This window comes from Lutra lutra, chromosome 6 (assembly GCF_902655055.1).
Source record: "Lutra lutra chromosome 6, mLutLut1.2, whole genome shotgun sequence".
NCBI classification, from domain to species: Eukaryota; Metazoa; Chordata; class Mammalia; order Carnivora; family Mustelidae; genus Lutra; species Lutra lutra.
This window is the reverse complement of record NC_062283.1, coordinates 110,636,780-110,657,847: the sequence shown is the minus strand read 5'-3', so window position 1 is coordinate 110,657,847 and position 21,068 is coordinate 110,636,780. Positions and strand designations below refer to the sequence as shown.

Here is a 21,068-nt window from a genome sequence, read left to right as displayed (position 1 = left end):
GAGACTCAAATTATTGTTAAAACAGTTTCTGCCTTTATTATAGCAGTAAGATAGATCACAGCAGCTCTCTGTTAATGCCAATAATAGATTTGCTCTGGTCAGCTGGAAAACTATACTATTAGAGTCAATTATCTTAATCATATCCCTGTAATATCTGCCCAGTAATGAAAACTCCCAGCTCTGCAAAATAACCTATATAATCACCACTTGGGATTTTTTCAGAGTAACACAACCAAAATAAAAGTTAGTTAGTTAGTTAGTTATTTTAAAGATTTTATTTATTTATTTGACAGACAGAGACCAGAAGTGGGCAGAGAGGCAGGCAGGGAGAGAGAGAGGGGAAAGCAGGCTCCTGCGAGCAGAGAGCCTGATGCAGGGCTCGATCCCAGGGCCCTGAGATCATGACCCGAGCTGAAGGCAGAGGCCCCAACCCACTGAGCCACCCAGGTGCCCCCCAAAATAAAATTTAAATAAAACTTGCTGAGTGAAGCCATTTTCCTTTAAAGTACAGTTCCACAAGCCAAGTTCATACACAATGTTAGAAGGACCATAAACTCCCTAAGTAATACATTTTGTGTCTCCATACGTTTTCTTGGGGTTGAGGTCCATAGTGTTTTCCAGATACTCCAAAAGAGCAAATGACTCCTCACCACATATACCCCAAATCACATACCACTGCTCTAAGTTTTATACTTAGGGGGTATATGGGGACATCAAAGATTTTCATTAAAAATACCATGTTAATTACAGACTTAAAAACTGCCAAATAATAACTAAAAATTCTAAAGAAAAACAAGATTGTTTTTTGATAAATGTGTGTTAAACAAAGCCAGAAAATGGGAACAAACATATAATGGCTATTCCTATTCCCATGTTTTAATATTCTATCTGGGAAATCCACTTAACAATTACGTGCTCAGTTATTCCAAGCATAAAGGAATATTAAACCACCCACCATTTCCTAAGTTGTGTATTGAAAGGTTGAACTGAAGAGAATGCTGGACACAAACATCTATTTATTCAGAGTAGTGCCAAAAGTCTAGTAGCGTATTTTTTTGGGGGGGGTAACTCAGTTTTTGTTTCTAATTTGCTGATTCCTAGAATACAAATTTAGCATGACGCTATCATTAAGTATATTCTTGAACTTGGATTTTTTTCCCTTATCACATGTAAAGCAATATTTCACTTCCATATCCCGCCTACTTTCTAGTAAAAAGAATCCTAACTCTTGAAATAGCACAAATAAAGATCAATAATAAAAACACAGCTATAACTAATACACTCTTTATTAAAAAGAACTTTCAGGGGCACCTGAGTGGCTCAGTCAGCTGAGTGGCTGCATTCGCCTCAGGTCATGATCCCAGGGTCCTGGGATTGAGCCCTTCATTGCATTCAGCTCCCTGCTCAGTGGAAGCCTGCTTCTCCCTCTCCCACTTCCCTGCTTGTGTGCCGTCTCTCTGTGTCAACTAAATAAAATCTTCTTAAAAATTTTTTAAAAAAATAACTTTCAGGCTTTTCTCTGTTAGAACTATTTCTAAAAACACATTGCACTTGACATTCATACCTTGTCTCTTGGTTAAGTGGAGGATTTCTTGTCCCTACACATAAAAGACTCTAGACTCTCATGTTTATTTGATGTTAGTGACTCTGGTTCTCCTCCCTCCCTTTTTGGCTGTTACTTATATGTGTTAATTTTTCTGAGGTGTTCTCCACCCCAGCCCCCCTTTTCTCCCTACTCCATAATTCCTAATCTGTTAAAGCAGAGGAAGAACTTGAGGTTAACAGGGAAAATCAGATACTGAGCTGGTAACATATACCCTTTAAGGAATCTTGCCTGAAGAAAGTGCCACTTCCGGGAAAATGGAAAGAGGTACTTAAGCTTTCTCACTGCTAACTTCCTCCATTTTCAGAGGTTTCTGTTCATTTACTTTTGGGTTCTTAGCTGGACGGAGGATGGTAAGCATGACGTATGTTCTTAGGTATCTAAGTATGAAAACGGGCTGAGGTCTCAACTCAAACACTGCCATTCCATATATTTCCTGAAAGTAACAACTGGCACAAAACTCAGTAAGTAGGAGAATAAGCCTATGGGAATAAAATTGTTACAATGAAATAAGATAAACTAGATCCCTATTTAGAGTTTAATGTTTTTTAAAAATTTTAACAGACTAAAACAATACATTTATGATTTACCTGCAAATCCTGAGCACAATACAGCAATAGCTACAGCACCAAACCCTAATAAGGGATTCTGTTCCACCTGCAATAATAATGTTTTGAAAGTTATTAGTGACTAACAAATAGAATTCATCTAAGAGAGTAAACAAATGACTACAAAAATCTGTGTTATGTTTCTCTGGAAAGGATATGCCACATCCGACACAGCTATCCTATAGAAAAAAACAGAAACAAAGAAAAGGCCATCCCAGAGATTAACCAAAGCACTTAAGATACAAAATGTGTCCCCCAAACTGTAGCCATGGTGAATACTTACCAGAACACATGTGCCTGTTTCCTAACAGCAAAAGGTACCCTAGCACAGCATTTTGCATAGTCAGTCTGTCACTTAATTTTAACTTCTGCCACCACCCTCGGCCCTGATAGCCTCAACCATGGAAATGATAACAGTTTACCTCATTTATTCCCTAACATATTACATCTGTAACAGGATGACATAACGACTTTTAAGCTTTCCTACTTTACTGAATTTTTATCAAATGCTAACACCTTACTTGCTTTGTACTAGATATACTTCTTATATACTAAATGAATAAAAAGGAAGATGATAGGGGTGCCTGAGTGGCTCAGTAGTTTAAAGCCTCTGTTTTCGACTCCGACTATGATCCCAGGATCCTGGGATCGAGCCCCACTTTGGGCTCTCCGCTCAGCATGGAGCCTGCTTCCCCTTCTCTCTCTCTCTGCCTACCTCTCTGCCTACTTGTGATCTCTGTCAAACAAATAAATTTAAAAATCTTAAAAAAAAAAAAAAAAAAGGAAGATGATAGGGACACCTGGGTGACCCAGTTGGTTAAGTGTCTGCCTTTGGCTTGGGTCGTGATCCCAGGGTCCTAGGCTGTAGTTCCCCCATCAGCAGGGAACCTGCTTCTCCTGCCTGCAGCTCCCTCTATTTGTGTTCTCTCTCTCTCAAAAAAAAAAAGAAAGAAAGAAATGAAGATACACAGTTCTGGTTCTTAAGTAGTTCATGGATAGGAGAAATTGACAAGTGAATATAATCATAATTCTGTGCTAAAAGATACATGTGTATGTGCCCTAACTTATTTCAACTTTATTTCCTCTTTCTTCCCTAAACTAATCCTCGGGCTTTCATCAGTCTTTCCTCAGAAGTAAATACTATCTCAATAGTAACACTGAAACTAAAGAGCTGAGATACATGACTATACTATGACAAGAACATACCTTATTCAGAATATAAGAGAGTATCGCTTTTTGTTAAATGAGAGAGAAAGCTTGGTAATAAGTGACTGCAGCTGTTACTGCTACTGTAGATTACCAACAAAATGCTAGAACAGATGACTTAAGTTTAATGAGGATGCCTGGGGGCTCAGTCAGTTAAGTGTCCAACTCTTGATTTCGGCTTAGATCATGATCTCAGTATGGTGAGACTGAACCCCGTGTGGAGCCTGTTTAAGATTCTCTCTCTCCCTCTGCAACCCCCCACTGCATGCATGCGCTCTCTCTAAAAAAAAGTTTAATGGCCACCACTGGAACACAATATGGCTTCCCTAAAACTGAGACATACCAAATTCCCTTATGAAGGGATTCCTGGTTAGTGTAAGTGATGAGGGGATTCCATAAAGACAGTGTTTTGCAAGAAATCTGACAGGTTTACATAGTATTTTTGTGAACAAGACAAATGTAGTGAGAGTAGCAGTACAAGTCTATTTAGAGTTGAGTGAATTCTCATACAGCAAAGTGCTAACAGAATTAAATCAAGCTAGACCAACAACCAATACCAGCTTACCAGGTACATGAATGAGCTACTTTAGAAATATCCACCAGGCACACTTGGGTCTTAGTTGACGGCACCTCTAGCCAGTATCTTGATTACAACCTTTAAGAGACCTCAAGCCAGAACAGCCTCAACTAATGCACCCTCAAATTCCTGGCAGGCCCTTTAAAAACTATGAGAGGGAAGATTTATTAAGCAAGAGGGAAAAAAGTCCAGCTAAAGAGAGATCTAAAAGTATAGCCACAGAACTCTTGTCCTGTCCTAAATTTTCAGAGAAGACCTAAAGACACATTTCTCAAATCTATAGAACACATAACATGCAAAAAACCTAATAATGGATAATAAAGTCTGGAAAGACCTCAAAGACCTGAACATTGAACCAAAACTAACAATAAGTTAAAAATATCCTGCATTTTGATTTAGAAGCCCACTGCACATAACACATTAGAAATAAACTATATGTGTGTGAAACAACTTTGTGTATAGTCAGTTACAGAATGGCTATCCTCTCCGCAAAACCTACAGGCTAATTTAACAAGTCTCTAGTATTCAGAACAAAGGAAGGACTTCAGAAGTTATACCTCACACTGTTCAGTCAACATCTAGAGACAGTGGGAAGTTTTAAGACTACTGAGGAACAAAAACAAATGAATGCACCTAGAAGAGAAATACAAGGTAAGTACTGAGGCAAGCCAAGGATCAAGAAATCTTTAGAAACTATTACAGAAAGAAACGGGCAACTGGGTGGTTCAGTCGGTTGAGTGTCGGACTCCGTGCTCTTCTCCCTCTGCCTCTCCTCATGTGCTCGCTCTCTCAAATAAATAAAATCTTAAGCAAAAAAACAAAGCTGCCTCAATGGGGAGGAAAAAAAGACTTGGACAGTGATGGTATGACAATGTCCTCAAACATTCAAAGGATCATCATATGGAGCTAAAAGGGATTTGAATTATTCTGAAAAGAATAAAAACAATAAGGCAGTTACAAGAAACTACACTTTGCTTAAAATATGAAAGAACTTTTATATAGTGACCCAAAAGTAGGAAAGCTGCCCTATACTCTGCTTTAGCTTACTGAGCTTTTCACATGTGTTAGCTGTATGACACAGACCTAACATCTTTTCTAACAGTGTGAAGTGTTAAAGTTCACATTAAACTTCTGTTTGCCTTACTTCCCAATAAATTATTTCTCTGAGGGTCTAAAACTGAATTAAATGTGCGGTGAATATTTGGTCACTATCTTGAAATACCACCAAGAATATATGCATGTTTAAATATCATGTCAAAATAATAAATACTCATCTAAACCTCATTTTCCGGGGTGGGAGGGGGACCTCCACCTAGTTTTAGGCTTTAGACTTCCTACTTGCACAAGCTCTCTGTTCCTCCCCAGTCTCCTTATATGTACAGGAGAACTGTGGTCTTTTATTTGCTAAAAGGTAAAGAGTATTTGGCTGTAGAGGGAAACTCCAAAGAGGTTATTCACTGGAGTTCCACTTCCTAATTTTCTCTGGGAAAATAATCTATAAAGTATGTTACACTTTAAAAAGAGATCAGGTATGTAACTTAACGTTTAACTCTTAAACTGAAAATTAGGAAGGCACTTTTGGCCCTATTTTAGTTACTGATTATCAGTAAAAACTCTACTACCCCATCATCCCTACCACTGACAGTGGGAGTATGTACAAAAAGATTAAAAAAAAACAAAACTTGAGTTGAGGGAAGAGATGAAAATTAGATGGAGAAAACCTTGCTCAGCATTCTTTACAATGTCTAAAAGAGGCCTGTGAGCTCTGAACATACAAACTATGGAAACTGGCACAAGTCTAGTCTAGTCACAGGTTAGCTGTTCAGTGTGTAACTTTGGACAAGTTACTTTACTTCTGTGGACTTCAATTTTGTCCCCATAAAACAAAGGGGGTTGGTTATATTAAGGTACCTTGCATCTCTAACATATTTTATGCATATTCCCCTCCAGAAGACTAAAGGGGGCAGAGAAGACCAATGAGTCATATTATCTTTCATTATCATAAGGGAGTAAAAATAAGAAAAGCCTATCTGTAGGACAAAGGTTATTTTCAGTCAAAGAAATGTAATTGTGCTACATTCATCAATGTGACTGTCTAAAGCGTTACAAGACTTATTAAAGAAGTCTTCTAGTTTAGTTATGGGGAGCATTTTGTTTCTTACCACAACTTTTGTAGCCTGGGCTGGTTCCCACTGTACAAGTATGACTCCACCACACAGCATAAAAACTGAAATCCACTGTAATTTGCTGAGTGTCCGGTTTAACATTAAAACAGTACATAAAGCAGTGCAGGGAATCTTCAACTGATAGGTCACCTAGAAACAAAACAGTGAATTGATGAACGCGTTAACAGTCTCTGACACAAATACTTGATATTAACAGAATTATGGAGAAAAAATATAAAGTGATAAAGCATTAATAAAAATCTTTAACCGTAAATTTTTAAGATTCTACACTTTTCGTTGTCCTTTACCTCCACTTACCTGGTATACTGCTGCATCCAGATTGCTAAGAGCTAGGAAAGCCATATTGTTCTGAACAGCATACACTAATGATGGCACACTTAACTTCATCAGTTCCTTGGGGCTCCCCAAGACATTTTCTCTTAAAGATGCCTTGAATCTACCAGGACTACCAGTTTCTCTTTGAAAACAAAACGGTGAGAAAGAAAATTAAAGAGCATCTACTTCTTTTTTTAAGATTTTATTCTTAAATAATCTCTACACCCAATATGGGGCTCAAATTCACAATCCTGAGATCAAGAGTCACCTGCTCTACCAACTGAGCCAACCAGGCGCCCCAACAGTGTCCTTTTGATAAGATTCCTTCACACACAGAATAGCTGTATTATGTTAGGTCCATTGATGTAATTTAGCAAATTTATTTTGTTTTTATAATTTTCAACTAATGTTAGATTCAAAGAAACATGCCAACAACTGCATAAAAGGAAAACAATTACAAGTCTGATCTGGGAATATGACAATTAGGTTTACCATCATCAACCTCTGGTCAAAGCTCCAGGAGTTTGTTTTTTTTTTTTAAAGATTTTATTTTATTTGACAGAGATTACAAGTAGAGAGGCAGGCAGAGAGAGGAAGGGAAGCAGGCTCCCCGCTGAGCAGAGAGCCCGATGTGGGGCTCCATCCCAGGACCCTGAGATCATGACCTGAGCCGAAGGCAGAGGCTTTAACCCACTGAGCCACCCAGACGCCCCAAAGCTCCAGAAGTTTTTAAGCATATTAAATAAGACAGGAATCCAGAATTGCTGATATTACCTATAAAAATTTAAACCCTCCCACTTTAACTGCCATTATATCAAGTTCACCCTTGTTATTTTAATTAGGTTGCATATCTATTTTTAAAGGTTTTTTTAAATTATAATAGACCTAAATTAAAACAAGAGAAAGGGTTTTGTACTTAGGGAAGTCACTTGAAATAGGAACTAAGCAATTCAGGTCAATATTCTTTGTAAATTAGAGCAGTGCTTATGAAACAGACAATAAATCAAAGCATATTCCCATAAAACTGAAGTAACTATAAATTTGCAGGAAATAATTTGCTAATACCAACAAAAGTAAACTATATTTAATATACAGAAAGTTTGCTACTTGATGCAGAGTGATTATACATGCTCTTAACTATTCTTATTTGTTCCTCAGGAGGAACAAGCTAATGTGGTTATTTCCCCTCTTGAAAATTTCCTGGGGGGGGGGGGGAGTTTTGTAATAAGCATCAGCAGCAAAAGAAGGTTTTTAACAAAAGGGTCCTAACTGCAGTTCACAACATCCTTAAGAGACAGGACCATGATATTTCTGTGGGGAGAAAGATCTGTTTCAACTCAAAGCTAGTAACAGTCACAGTGAACCTCTACTATGTTAACAGGATCAACAGTTATTAACTGAATTTTGTCATATTTAAATACTGCAAAAATAATTACACATATTCTGAAGGAGAGCAAAAAGTCCACAATGTCAAACTCATTACCTATGCCTATCCACTGTAGTACACCCCCCAAGAAAATGCTTAAGTATGACAGGAAATTTGGCCTAGGTCATGAAAACAAAAGACATCCTTCTTCGTTACAGGTCTTCCTCTGTTGCCAAATTCAACACGCTCTGCACCACAGTGGTGCATCTATATGAAAAGGAACGCACACAACCTGGGGGGAGACTACAAACTCTTCCCAGAAGAAGGAGAGAATCCCAAAAAGAGCACTACTGAGAAAAATAACAATAACACATCTTCCAGAAACACTAGTAGTCATTTACGGTTCTACTATTAAACAAAAATAATCAATTCTAAATATACTACAGCCTTGAATATACTATAAAAAGGACCATATAAAAACCAAAGGCGATTTTTTCTTCCATTTTCCTGTTCTGATGTTTGCTTAGAAATCAAATCCTTTACTAAGTACCTTTTGTTAAAAGCAAATGTATTGCGATGCCTGGGTTACTCAGTCAAGTGACTGCCTTCATCTCAGCGTCCTGGGATCAAGCCCCACGTAAGGCTCCCTGCTCAGCAGGGAACCTGCTACGCCCTCTCCCTCTGCAGCTCCCCTTGCTTGTGCTCTGTCATTCTCTCTCAAATGAATAAATAAAATCATTTAAAAAGCCCCACAAAACTAAATGTATTAAATTCAATTCTATAAATGATATTGCTAGATAAGAAAAAGAGCAGGTATAATCAAAAAGCACATACAAAATTTCTTTAGATATAGTCTCCCAGTAAATTTCATATTTGAACAATTTGTTTTGATTTTTATCACTGTTATAGAATCTATGTGCAACCTTTTGTTACCCGAAGAAATTCTGCTGCTGCCTCCCCCCACTGCCTCCCCCACCCTAAAATTTCCTAACCACCACTGAAACCAATTCTTTCTGAACTATGTTTGGTCAAAAAGTAGGCCTCATTCTTCCAGCTCCTGACATGACAAGAACTACTAGGAGGTATAATCAATTCCTTGGCTAGTTACCAAGGCACTGTGCAAAATGAAACACAGAAGTTACTCATGAGCTTAAAGTTAAATCTTATTTATAAATTTCTTATCATCTGTAAAGTTAAATATGATTAACTCACATAAAGGACTTTGAGGCCTAGATATAAAAACCAATAATGAGGCTATTTGAGGACAAAAATATCCATCACACAAGGGACATGACTTTTTTTTTCCTTCCTATAACCCTAAACCCATTACAACATGGGTACAAAGAGGCAGTCAAAAATGTAAAACCCAGTGTTACAGACTATATTAGAACAGTATTTCTGGTCTTCTGGAAGAGTGACTGACAAACAGTAGGAAAGTTTGAAAGGAAACAAACAAAAGGAAGTCCGAAAGGTTAAGTAAATATTTGGATCTAACGTTACATGTAGTAATAAGTTATGAAAAAATATAAACCAAATTTTAGCAATAAAAAGAAAATGTAAACCCAGCAGGAGAAACAGAATAGGAATGGATAATCTATAATGTAATAAGTATTTGATGGCTATATTATTCTAGGTAATAATAAAAAATAATTAAAATAATAATTTTTCTGGAGTAAAATATTTTCTCCTGTCTTATATAGTGCATTTGCTTTATTACTATCCACACCCAAACTATAGTACATTTACACATCCTGCTAGGTTTACTTAGTGTTTATAGACTGGTGAATAGCAAACAATAAAAAGTTGACTTTGTTCTAAGACAATGTAAAAGCTTTGCACTTCCTTTTCTTCGTCCCACAAGTGACAAATTTAAATAAAAACTACCACTTTTAATAGCTATGATAGCATTTAGTAATGCATCCTTCTAACTGGTAATTTTCCTGTGAACTGCTGTAGTAACTGGTTTGAAAAACCAAAATATTTTAAATGTTATACTGTTTTATGTTTCAATCAGATTATAACTTAGAAACTGGTAATTTATAACTCAAAGAATTTTTAAAATCAACTTAATGACATATAGAACTTTTGCAACATCAAACTGCAAATCTGTCCCAACCCCCCAAAACAGGATTTAGTAATTTCCTCTTCAATTTAAAAGTGATCTGATGTAATCATACAGATGCACAGCAGTATATGTAGAAAGACGCAAACAACCTTGGGGCACATGGGTGGCCCAGTTGGCAAGCAGCTGCCGTTGGGTGCTGGGATGAACCCCTAGCCCCACATGGGGCTCCCTGCTCAGCGGGAAGCCTGCTTCTGCCTCTCCCACTCCCCTGCTTGTGTTCCCTCTCTTGCTCAAATAAATGTCTCTGTCAAATAAACAGAATCTTTAAAAAGATGAAATAAAATGAACCGCAAAAATCCAAATGCCCATCAGCAGAGCTTAGTATATACAATACATCCATATAATAGAACACCATGCTGCTCTTTTTTTTTTTTAAGATTTTATTTATTTATTTGACAGACAGAGATCACAAGCAGGCAGAAAGGCAGGCAGAGAGAGAGAGAGAGGAGGAAGCAGGCTCCCTGCTGAGCAGAGAGCCCGATGTGGGGCTCGATCCCAGGACCCTGGGATCATGACCTGAGCCGAAGGCAGAGGCTTTAACCCACTGAGCCACCCAGGCGCCCCCACCATGCTGCTCTTAAGAAGAATGAGACATTTCTGTGAACTGACATGGAACAATCTCTAAGATAAAATATTTAAGCAGGGGGGGAAAAAAAGTTAAGTGGAGCACAGCGTATATCAGGTATATATGCAAAGTACATGTAATTAAAATTCACCAATTAGACCATGTAAATTTTAAATCTTACTGAAGCAGCCATTCATTAATTCCTCCATGCACTCCTTTTCTTTCCGTTCTAGCTCACTGCAATAAGTATAATTTCATATTCCAAAAATTACTGTAAATTATAAGTAAAATCAACAAGGATGGGAAAACCTAAAATTAATTATAAACAAAACCTGTCAGTTTTTTAAATGAATAACAAAATTACACAAAAAAGAGAAGGAACCCAAGTATTTTAAGAAAGTCTTTTTTACTATGTGCTCTAAAACTAAAGGCAAAAAGAACTACATACAGGAGAAGGAGTCAAGATGGCAGAGAAGTAGCAGGCTGAGACTACTTCAGGTAGCGGAAGATCAGCTAGATAGCTTATCTAAAGATTACAAACACCTACAAATCCAACGGGAGATCGAAGAGAAGAAGAACAGCAACTCTAGAAACAGAAAATCAACCACTTTCTGCAAGGTAGGACTGGCGGAGAAGTGAATCCAAAGCGACGGGAAGATAGACCGCGGGGAGAGGGGCCGGCTCCCGGCGAGCGGCAGAGCAACGGAGCACAAAATCGGGACTTTTAAAAGTCTGTTCCGCTGAGGGACATCGCTCCAGAGGCTTAACCGGGGTGAAGCCCATGCGGGGTCAGCGTGGCCTCAGGACCCGCAGGGTCACAGAAGGATCGGGGGTGTCTGAGTGTCACAGAGCTCACAGGTATTAGAACGGGGAAGCCGGCTACAGAGAGAGAGCCGAGGAGTGACTCTCAGCTCGGGGTTACCTTGAACCGGTCGCAGGCTCAGTCAGCTCGGAGCGCGGCCGGAGGCCAGGGTGGCGGGAGTCATTGGGCGCTGTTCTCTGGGGGCGCACTGAGGAGTGGGGCCCCGGGCTCTCGGCTCCTCCGGGCCGGAGACTGGGAGGCCGCCATCTTCATTCCCGCCCTCCGGAACTCTACGGAAAGCGGAAAGCGCTCAGGGAACAAAAGCTCCCGAAAGCAAACCCGAGTGGATTACTCAGCCCGGCCCGGGTAAGGGCGGTGCAACTTTGCCTGGGGCAAAGACGCTTGAGAATCACTACAACAGGCCCCTCCCAGAGAAGATCAGCAAGAAACCCAGCCAGGACCAAGTTCACCTACCAAGGAGTGTAGTTTCAATACCAAGGAGAGTGGCGGAATTCCAGAGGAGGAGAAAGCAAAGCACGGAACTCATGGCTTTCTCCCCATGATTCTTTAGCCTTGCAGTTAAATTAATTTTTTTTTCTTTTCTTTTTCAATTTTTTTTTCTTCTTCTGCTAAATTTTTTTAACTTTTACCCTTTTCTTTTTTAACATTTTTTAACTAGTTTATTTAATATATATATATGTTTTTTTCCTTTTTATACTTTTTCTTTATTGGTTTTTTTTTTTTAAAGATTTTATTTATTTATCAGAGAGAGAGAGGAAGAGAGAGTGAGCACAGGCATACAGAGTGGCAGGCAGAGGCAGAGGGAGAAGCAGGCTCCCTGCCGAGCAAGGAGCCCGATGTGGGACTCGATCCCAGGACTCTGGGATCATGACCTGAGCCGAAGGCAGCTGCTTAACCAACTGAGCCACCCAGGCGTCCCTGGTTTTCTTTTTTTAATTTTTTTTTTCTTTCTTTCTGAGCCTCTTTTTATCCCCTTTCTCCCCCCGCCCCCCACGATTTAGGATCTCTTCTGATTTGGCTAAAGCATATTTTCCTGGGGTTGTTGCCACCCTTTTAGTATTTTACTTGCTCCTTCATATACTCTTATCTGGACAAAATGACAAGGCGGAAATATTCACCACAAAAAAAAAGAACAAGAAGCAGTACCAAAGGCTAGGGACCTAATCAATACAGACATTGGTAATATGTCAGATGCAGAGTTCAGAATGACGATTCTCAAGGTTCTAGCCAGGCTCGAAAAAGGCATGGAAGATATTAGAGAAACCCTCTCGGGAGATATAAAAGCCCTTTCTGGAGAAATAAAAGAACTAAAAGCTAACCAAGTTGAAATCAAAAAAGCTATTAATGAGGTGCAAACAAAAATGGAGGCTCTGACGGCTAGGATAAATGAGGCAGAAGAAAGAATTAGCAATATAGAAGACCAAATGACAGAGAATAAAGAAGCTGAGCAAAAGAAGGACAAACAGCTACTGGATCACGAGGGGAGAATTCGAGAGATAAGTGACACCATAAGACAAAACAACATTAGAATAATTGGGATTCCAGAAGAAGAGGAAACAGAGAGGGGAGCAGAAGGTATATTGGAGAGAATTATTGGAGAGAATTTCCCCAATATGGCAAAGGGAACAAGCATCAAAATCCAGGAGGTTCAGAGAACCCCCCTCAAGATCAATAGAATAGGTCCACACCCCGTCACCTAATAGTAAAATTGACAAGTCTTAGTGACAAAGAGAAGATCCTGAAAGCAGCCAGGGAAAAGAAGTCTGTAACGTACAATGGTAAAAATATTAGATTGGCAGCAGACTTATCCACAGAGACCTGGCAGGCCAGAAAGAGCTGGCATGATATATTCAGAGTACTAAATGAGAAAAACATGCAGCCAAGAATACTATATCCAGCTAGGCTATGGTTGAAAATAGAAGGAGAGATTAAAAGCTTCCAGGACAAACAAAAACTGAAAGAATTTGCAAATACCAAACCAGCTCTACAGGAAATATTGAAAGGGGTCCTCTAAGCAAAGAGAGACCCTAAAAGAAGTAGATCAGAAAGAAACAGAGACAATATACAATAACAGTCACCTTACAGGCAATACAATGGCACTAAATTCATATCTCTCAATACTTACCCTGAATGTGAATGGGCTAAATGCCCCAATCAAAGGCACAGGGTATCAGAATGGATAAAAAAACAAAACCCATCTATATGTTGCCTACAAGAAACTCATCTTAAACCCGAAGACACCTCCAGGTTTAAAGTGAGGGGGTGGAAAAGAATTTACCATGCTAATGGACATCAGAAGAAAGCAGGAGTGGCAATCCTTATATCAGATCAATTAGATTTTAAGCCAAAGACTATAATAAGAGATGAGGAAGGACACTATATCATACTCAAAGGAACTGTCCAACAAGATCTAACAATTTTAAATATCTATGCCCCTAACGTGGGAGCAGCCAACTATATAAACCAATTAATAACAAAATCAAAGAAACATATCGACAATAATACAATAATAGTAGGGGACTTTAACACTCCCCTCACTGAAATGGACAGATCATCCAAGCAAAAGATCAACAAGGAAATCAAGGCCTTAAATGACACACTGGACCAGATGGACATCACAGATATATTCAGAACTTTTCATCCCAAAGCAACAGAATACACATTCTTCTCTAGTGCACATGGAACATTCTCCAGAACAGATCACATTCTTGGTCCTAAATCAGGTCTCAACCGTTATCAAAAGATTGGAATCATTCCCTGCATATTTTCAGACCACAATGCTCTGAAGCTAGAACTCAATCACAAGAGGAAATTTGGAAAGAACCCAAATACATGGAGACTAAACAGCATCCTTCTAAAGAATGAATGGGTCAACCAGGAAATTAAAGAAGAATTGAAAAAATTCATGGGAACAAATGATAATGAAAACACAACGGTTCAAAATCTGTGGGACACAACAAAGGCAGTCCTGAGAGGAAAATATATAGCGGTACAAGCCTTTCTCAAGAAACAAGAAAGGTCTCAGGTACACAACCTAACCCTACACCTAAAGGAGCTGGAGAAAGAACAAGAAAGAAACCCTAAACCCAGCAGGAGAAGAGAAATCATAAAGATCAGAGCAGAAATCAATGAAATAGAAACCAAAAAAACAATAGAACAAATCAACGAAACTAGGAGCTGGTTCTTTGAAAGAATTAATAAGATTGATAAACCCCTGGCCAGACTTATCAAAAAGAAAAGAGAGAGGACCCAAATAAATAAAATCATGAATGAAAGAGGAGAGATCACAATGAACACCAAAGAAATACAGACAATTATAAGAACATACTATGAGCAACTCTACGCCAACAAATTTGACAATCTGGAAGAAATGGATGCATTCCTAGAGACATATAAACTACCACAACTGAACCAGGAAGAAAGAGAAAGCCTCAACAGACCCATAAGCAGTAAGGAGATTGAAACAGTCATCAAAAATCTCCAAACAATGTGCTATGGTGAGTGTTGTGAAGTGTGTAAACCTGGCGATTCGCAGACATGTACCCCTGGGGATAAAAATATATGTTTATAAAGCTGTAAAAAAAAAAAAAAAAAAGAAAAAGAAAGAAAGGATGAATACCCAAGTTTTGTAGCAACATGGACGGGACTGGAAGAGATTATGCTGAGTGAAATAAGTCAAGCAGAAAGAGTCAATTATCATATGGTTTCACTTATTTGAGGGAAATTGGAAGGGGAGGTGAACCATGAGAGACTATGGACTCTGAAAAACGATCTGAGAATTTTGAAGGGGTGGGGGGTGGGAGGTTGGGGGCACCAGGTGGTGGGTATTGTAGAGGGCACGGATTGCATGGAGCACTGGGTGTGGTGCAAAAATAATGAATACTGTTATGCTGAAAAAAAAAAAAAAAAAAAAAATCTCCAAACAAACAAAAGCCCAGGGCCAGATGGCTTCCCGCGGGAATTCTACCAAACATTTAAAGAAGAACTAATTCCTATTCTCCTGAAACTGTTCCAAAAAATAGAAATGGAAGGAAAACTTCCAAACTCATTTTATGAGGCCAGCATCACCTTGATCCCAAAACCAGACAAGGATCCCATCAAGAAAGAGAACTACAGACCAATATCCTTGATGAACACAGATGCAAAAATTCTCGCCAAAATACTAGCCAATAGGATTCAACAATACATTAAAAGGATTATTCACCACGACCAAGTGGGATTTATTCCAGGGCTGCAAGGCTGGTTCAACATCTGCAAATCAATCAATGTGATACAACACATTAATAAAAGAAAGAACAAGAACCATATGATACTCTCCATAGATGCTGAAAAAGCATTTGACAAAGTACAGCATCCCTTCCTGATCAAAACTCTTCAAAGTGTAGGGACAGACGGCACATACCTCAATATTATCAAAGCCATCTATGAAAAACCCACCGCAAACATCATTCTCAATGGAGAAAAACTGAAAGCTTTTCCGCTAAGGTCAGGAACACGGCAGGGATGTCCGTTATCACCACTGCTATTCAACATAGTACTAGAAGTCCTAGCCTCAGCAATCAGACAACAAAAGGAAATTAAAGGCATCCAAATCGGCAAAGAAGAAGTCAAACTATCACTCTTCGCAGATGATATGATACTATATGTGGAAAACCCAAAAGACTCCACTCCAAAACTGCTAGAACTTGTACAGGAATTCAGTAAAGTGTCAGGATATAAAATCAATGCACAGAAATCAGTTGCATTTCTCTACACCAAACAAGACAGAAGAAAGAGAAATTAAGGAGTCCATCCCATTTACAATTGCACCCGAAACTATAAGATACCTAGGAATAAACCTAACCAAAGAGACTAAGAATCTATACACAGAAAACTATAAAGTACTCATGAAAGAAATTGAGGAAGACACAAAGAAATGGAAAAATGTTCCATGCTCCTGGATTGGAAGAATAAATATTGTGAAAATGTCTATGCTACCTAAAGCAATCTACACATTTAATGCAATTCCTATCAAAGTACCATCCATTTTTTTCAAAGAAATGGAACAAATAATCCTAAAATTTATATGGAACCAGAAAAGACCTCGAATAGCCAAAGGAATATTGAAAAAGAAAGCCAAAGTTGGTGGCATCACAATTCCAGACTTCAAGCTCTATTACAAAGCTGTCATCATCAAGACAGCATTGGTACTGGCACAAAAACAGACACATAGATCAATGGAACATAATAGAGAGCCCAGAAATAGACCCTCAACTCTATGGTCAACTCATCTTCGACAAAGCAGGAAAGAATGTCCAATGGAAAAAAGACAGCCTCTTCAATAAATGGTGTTGGGAAAATTGGACAGCCACATGCAGAAAAATGAAACTGGATCATTTCCTTACACCACATACGAAAATAGACTCAAAATGGATGAAGGACCTGAATGTGAGAAAGGAATCCATCAAAATCCTTGAGGAGAACACAGGCAACAACCTCTTCGACCTCAGCCACAGCAACATCTTCCTAGGAACATCGCCAAAAGCAAGGGAAGCAAGGGCAAAAATGAACTATTGGGATTTTATCAAGATCAAAAGCTTTTGCACAGCAAAGGAAACAGTTAACAAAACCAAAAGACAACTGACAGAATGGGAGAAGATATTTGCAAATGACATATCAGATAAAGGGCTAGTGTCCAAAATCTATAAAGAACTTAGCAAACTCAACACCCAAAGAACAAATAATCCAATCAAGAAATGGGCAGAGGACATGAACAGACATTTCTGCAAAGAAGACATCCAGATGGCCAACAGACACATGAAAAAGTGCTCCACATCACTCGGCATCAGGGAAATACAAATCAAAACCACAATGAGATATCACCTCACACCAGTCAGAATGGCTAAAATTAACAAGTCAGGAAATGACAGATGCTGGCGAGGATGCGGAGAAAGGGGAACCTTCCTCCACTGTTGGTGGGAATGCAAGCTGGTGCAACCACTCTGGAAAACAGCATGGAGGTTCCTCAAAATGTTGAAAATAGAACTACCCTATGACCCAGCAATTGCACTGCTGGGTATTTACCCTAAAGATACAAACGTAGTGATCCGAAGGGGCACGTGCACCCGAATGTTTATAGCAGCAATGTCTACAATAGCCAAACTATGGAAAGAACCTAGATGTCCATCAACAGACGAATGGATAAAGAAGATGTGGTATATATACACAATGGAATACTATGCAGCCATCAAAAGAAATGAAATCTTGCCTTTGCGACGACGTGGATGGAACTAGAGGGTATCATGCTTAGCGAAATAAGTCAATCGGAGAAAGACAACTATCATATGATCTCCCTGATATGAGGGATAGGAGATGCAACATGGGGGGTTAAGGGGGTAGGAGAAGAGTAAATGAAACAAGATGGAATTGGGAGAGAGACAAACCATAAGTGACTCCTAATCTCACAAAACAAACTGAGGTTTGATGGGGGGAGGGGGGTTGGGAGGGGGGTGGGATTATGGACACTGGGGAGGGTATGTGCTATGGTGAGTGCTGTGAAGTGTGTAAACCTGGTGATTCACAGACCTGTACCCCTGGGGATAAAAATATATTATATGTTTATAAAAAATAAAATTAATTAAAAAAATAGAACTACATACAAATACTGAACTTTAGTTTTTTTTACAGCTGTATGTTAGAAACTGAATCTATTTATGTACCTGAAGATTGAGCAAATAAATATCTTAAGAATAATGGAAGCTAGACTTGTCACCATTAAGGAAGTACACAAATATGAAAAGGGAAGTTTAAAATAAACTATGGTATTAGATCAGAATTATAGGTATCAAAAAATCTATAACTCATGTTATACCCCCAGACATATGCATATACATACAAAAGTACAGAAATAGGTGTACATGGACACACATATGTATATTTCCTGCCTCTACTGAAGGGGCCAAGGAGCAACGATACCCCAGAAGCAACGGGCACACCTAGTGTCTAGATTATGTGATTTAGTGATTCAGTGATTCTAAATATCACTCTCCAAAAAAATAAAAAAAAGGAACAAGGCTTCTTTGAGAAATGTATGATTTCAGGGCTGGGGCAGGTAAAGTAGAAGATAAGCCTTAAATATCTTCCTATGCTAAATAAACTGCTCAAAGATTGATGAAAATATGAAAAAAAAAAAAAAAGAAAGAAAAAAGAAAACAGGAAGAAGCTTAAGAAGATCCCACTGCCCTGAGATAATTTTAGCATCAAAATAAATAACGATAATGTATTCCAACCCATAAAATGAATCCATGAATATACATTCTGTGTGTGTGAGAGAGACAGAAAGAAAGGGAAAGCTTCTTAGAGTAGAAGGTCAACTAATAAAAGTACAAGGAGTGATGGAATTAAGAAATTACCATTTGGCAACATCAATGGGTAATAATCTAAGCGAAACTGATAGGAAAAATGGTATTGACTTAGCTATGAAGTATCTCTCCACAAGATATTCATTAATTACAAAGAGAAAATTGACAACTTTATGTGGAGAAAGCTAGAAGGCACCTTCATCAAATCAAAATAAAATTACCAGCGATGGGCAAATAGATTGCATGCCTGATGATACAATGCACTGAGGACACATCATTTCTGTGATATTTCTAACCACAAAAACAAGAAATACAACTAAATTTAATCATAAAAGCTTTCAATAAACATAAACTGAGGGACATACAGACTATGCTCTTCATCAATGTCAAAGACATGAAAAAAAGAAAGATGGAAGAACTGCCCCAAATTAAAGGAAGCTAGAGATATCACAACTAAATGTCTTCTTCCACTACTAAAGGACATTAGGGCAATTGGCAAAATTACCTAAGGTCTGTTAATTAAATAACAGTATTGTATAAATACTGATATCCCAATTTGGGTATCTTATGATTAGGTAACAGAATGTCATTGTTTTCAGGAAATATGCGCTAAAATTTAGGGACAAAGGCGCATCTTATTTAAAACTTCTTCTCAAATAGTTTGGGGGGGAAATGCACAAATATATACAGAGAAAGAATATAAAATATGCATGGGCAAAATGTTGGCATTCAGAAATAAAAAACAAGAGAAAAAGCACAAAATAAAATTGAAAATTACTGAAATGTCTAACAATGCTACCACTTTCTTATCTTTGTGCTAGCTAATCAAAAACTACTCAATTATTTCTCTGTTCTGGAAGACTGGTAATTTGAAAATTAGAGATCAGGGAACATCTTCTAATCCCATCACTGCCACTCACTTTCTAGGTAACTTTGGCAAATAAATCTTTCCTCAGCCTAAGATTTCTCATCACAGAAGGTGAAATTATACCTACAACTAAAAGAGAGGTACCAGGCTGAAAATGAAAACCGGCTGTATTTACCTACATGTTTCCCTCCGAGGGGAGACAGGAAACAATGTTTCCGTAACACCATCGCTCTGGAAGCCTGCCGCTCTCAACAGCAACAACCCTGAATGTCTGAATGCAGCAAATTTAGTTGCTGCAATCGTAAAAGATGTTTGGCCTTTTACATAACACATTTTGACAGTGATTAACTGATTGTATTCTAAAATGTAGTTTCTTGCTTTCTAAGAAAAGAAGTTAGATATCGGCTCATTGTGTTTTCAATAACTCATTTTTCACAACAGTGCCAAAAAGAAGCACTATTCTTGGTTTTTCTAAGGCGTTTTAGCTTACAACATTATATATAATAGCCATATTTTCCACATTTAATGCCCAGTTTTCTTGGAGACCACACCAAAGTATGCATTTCTCTGCCTCCTGTTCTCTTACCACAATCTGAAAGATGTGTTTTCACTATTTCCCTGAAGAAATGTAAATTTAACCCATGGTTGTTGCTGCCCCAATACACATTGCACTCCTCACCAAAGAAATCTGTTTCCTTTAAAAAGTTAAATATCCTAAACATATCACACAGAAAGTTTCAAGTGAATTCCACTTACAATTTATTTTTTACTATATATAAATTGGGCAAAGAAAAGATTTGCAATTAAAATTAAGCTGTTGTCTTCCATTGTTTCAGCAAGTCAGCCATACCCTCCAGACTATAAAAGTTTTTACCAAATAATACCCATGCTTCAGGGGAGGCAACCTCAATACTACTACCCCAGGAAAGGGGAAAAGGAAGAGAAAGAACCAGAGAGAATGGGGTCTCTGCCATGTGACCTGCATTGCCAACATGACTTCTTTTTTTTTTTTTTTTATAAACATATAATATATTTTTATCCCCAGGGGTACAGGTCTGTGAATCGCCAGGTTTACACACTTCACAGCACTCACCATAGCACATGCCCTCCCCAATGTCCATAATCCCACACCCCTTCTCCCGATCCCCCTCCCCCAAGCAGCCCTCAGTTTGTTTTGTGAGATTAAGAGTCACTTATGGTTTGTCTCCCTCCCAATCCCATATTGTTTCATTTACTCTTCTATCCCAATAGGATTCCCTAGGTATACAAACTCCCTACTACCTCAAATCCTGAGAAACTGCCCATTCATTTAAAACATGAGTCTGGAACCTTGCTGATCCATTTGGTCAGGTAAAATTTATTAGGCAGAGATTATATTAATTAGTCCCTTATCAATCTCAAAGTTCTGACAAAGAGATGAGTGACTAGACTTTAGATCTCCAAAGCTCACCAGGAACCATCTCTGGAGCAACTGCCTCTGCTTAAA

The 21,068-nt window shown here is 38.4% G+C and overlaps 1 protein-coding gene across 1 annotated transcript in view; it reads right to left on the bottom strand.

The window, feature by feature from the left end:
- Window positions 1-21,068, bottom strand: part of SLC35A1 (solute carrier family 35 member A1) — a 32,992-nt gene that overhangs the window by 4,289 nt on the left and 7,635 nt on the right. Inside the window, exons 3-5 of the mRNA XM_047733255.1 lie at window positions 6,478-6,637; window positions 6,157-6,309; window positions 2,194-2,260 (exon numbers count right to left, since the gene is read on the bottom strand). Coding sequence (XP_047589211.1) covers window positions 2,194-2,260; window positions 6,157-6,309; window positions 6,478-6,637 — 380 coding nt within the window. The remainder of the gene's footprint in view (window positions 1-2,193; window positions 2,261-6,156; window positions 6,310-6,477; window positions 6,638-21,068) is intronic.